General features: G+C 34.5%; 1 protein-coding gene across 2 annotated transcripts in view; it reads right to left on the bottom strand.

Annotated features, from left to right (window-relative positions):
• Window positions 1–430: 430 nt before the first annotated feature.
• OCA2 (OCA2 melanosomal transmembrane protein) overlaps window positions 431–2,567 on the bottom strand; it is a 181,446-nt gene continuing 179,309 nt past the window's right edge. For both annotated transcript variants that reach the window (XM_057368091.1, XM_057368092.1), the window contains exon 25: window positions 431–1,043. In XM_057368091.1, the coding sequence (XP_057224074.1) occupies window positions 956–1,043 (88 nt within the window). In that variant the 3' untranslated portion in view covers window positions 431–955. The remainder of the gene's footprint in view (window positions 1,044–2,567) is intronic.

Consider the following 2,567-nt stretch of genomic DNA (forward strand, 5'->3'; position numbering starts at 1 on the left):
TCACCATTAATTCAGTCTAAACCCACGAAGGTTTTGGAAGATGGGGATTGAGGTCTTGAATACCTTACAGKACTTAATACTCATAATGAGAATTTTGATTTGTTGTGGCAGCCAATTATACAAAACGATATATGTTGTTTAAAACATTATTACCAGAGACAAGGAAATCAAAGCCAAAGTATGAGCTCATTTTTCCATATAGTATATTAACTTACTAAAAAGATTTAGAGTACTCMTTCACAAAAGTGAATTAATAATTAAATGGAAGATGTTTGATGATTTTTCAYTATTTATGTTCGTCCTTTTGTAAGAAGAGTGACATTAGTTTTTTTTAGAAAAAAAGTAATTAGAGGCAGCCTAACACTGTTGAGGAGTTTTAAAATCAAAAATAAAGCCTCCATGGAATGCAATCCTKCTTCCAAAATAATAATTTCTTCCACAGCAAATTTTCAGGTCATGTGTTTATTTGAAATGTAGATAATGATACATCATTCATAGTGTACAGACTTTCTGCTTAACTGCCAATTATTACAACTTGAATATGAGTTACTTTCATACAAATAGCTAAATATATTGACAAAGAAAAATGAAGCCCTAAAAGCAATTACTGAACATCTGCTATTGTGAATGAGTTTTTCATCTGTGACTATACTGGGATTGTGTCAATACAAACTTTTAGGCACAGCATATTCCCTTGAGACGTTTCCTTTTTATCYGCACAGTAGTTGCATTCATAATTAAAGATTTGTATTCTTTTAATTTTGATTGTCTAGTTCTGCAAGTTGTTCATAAAACAAAAGGTTAAGAATGACCATATCTGATGTTTATGCCAACAATCATTTTGATTGATAGCATATGTCAGGGTTTTACACGTCTTTTTCCTTTTATATTGTTCTTATTCTGATATAAGCTAAACAAAAGAGAAAGCTTATCTGTGTCTTGAAAGTATAAATTACTATGAGTTCCAACCTACTACAACATGTGCAACAAGAAGATAGCACATCCCGATGGTACAGGACACAATCATCATGGGGAAACCTAACCTGGAACAAAAATAAAATAAAGATTAATAAGGATATTGACACTTTTTCTTCAGGAAATTTACAAAAGGAAAATTTGAATTATCCTACACATTCCAAATGAAAAATATKTTTATAGCAATACCAAAAGCATAGACATACTGAGCATATAACAATCTAATATTCAAGCTCRCATTTCTACTTACAACCTTAGCAATACAAGGTCAAAATTTACAGTTTCATTGGTTTCTTCCAGTCTACATTGTCTCAGAATCTTGCATTCCTTGTTTTTCTGGTGTTTTGCAGGTTTTTTTTTCTACACACACCACATGCAATTACACAGGTAAAATAAAAATTCTTACAAATTATGCAGCATTAGAAATTATTTTCAAGTGTTCATCCCTCCAGATTAGGTGTRTAATCCTGCTGTAACACAATATATGCATCAAGATCATTAAATTGCTTCTCTGTTGATCTGAGTCACATACAGCTAACATTCCTCTTCTGTAGCTCTCACCAGRTCTAACAGACTTGAGTATTAACAGACTGTTGGAAATATACCCCAGGCACTTGTAAAAGTGTTAAAACTTTGCTGTTCTACCCAAACAGCTATTTCTTTTTCACCACAGAAAAAGATTTTCAGACAAAACCCCGATTTAATCACTTTCTTTAGACTAAAACATAGAGAGCAGAGACAGACAAGTGAAAAGGATATCGTGGAGTCGGCTAAGTCCTGATGGCTAAATCTGTAGATCTTTCAGATGTGTGAAAATAAAGAAGTTTTCTGAAACTCAAAAGCATTATTGTATGCTATTGGGGGTCTGTGAAAAATCACTGCTGTGATCACACTTATTTGTTTTATATTACTAAAACCACAAGGAGAATTGAGATGAGAAACTATCATGCCACAAATGACCCTTCTTATACCCTCTCTTTTTCCAAGTTCAGACAAGAGTTTCTTTCCACAAGAGTTTCTTTTTGTAAAAAGACCAGCTTTTTACATATGGGTATATTGATGGTGCCTTTTTGCCCTACTTTGCCCTTAAGAAGTCACTGAACCCTTTTSCCCTCTGCCATTACTGGCAGAGAATACTCAGAGATGACCATTTTGTCAGGGACAGGAGGACACCGTTCTCTGAGCTTGGTTGAATGAATAACTCCTTCTTTCAGGAAGACAAAGCTAGAAGAGGCCTCTTGGGGCATTAAGTCTGGCCCCCTCTTCCTCAAGCTATGAAACCACTTGCATAAAATGAAAATCAAACTTCTAAATCATTCACTACCTTTTGCTTTCGACCCACAGCTATGGCATTACCCTAAACTCATGAGATCCTCATGAGATGTTTCTTCCATTGCTATTTTTCTGGAAAGTTGACTGGCAGAGGCATAGATATGACCAGCACATCAGAAGTGCTATCACCTTTTACAGTCACTGATTTGAGTTACCTAGAAGGAAATTTTACCAGCAGTGAGGGGCACTGCAAACACAAAAATAATCAGCCGTAGCCTATAAAGTTTGCAAAATAATGAGGAAATTAATGAAACATAGGC

This window comes from Malurus melanocephalus, unplaced genomic scaffold (genome assembly GCF_030028575.1).
Source record: "Malurus melanocephalus ecotype Western Australia unplaced genomic scaffold, MMel_1.1 scaffold_88, whole genome shotgun sequence".
NCBI lineage: Eukaryota > Metazoa > Chordata > Aves > Passeriformes > Maluridae > Malurus > Malurus melanocephalus.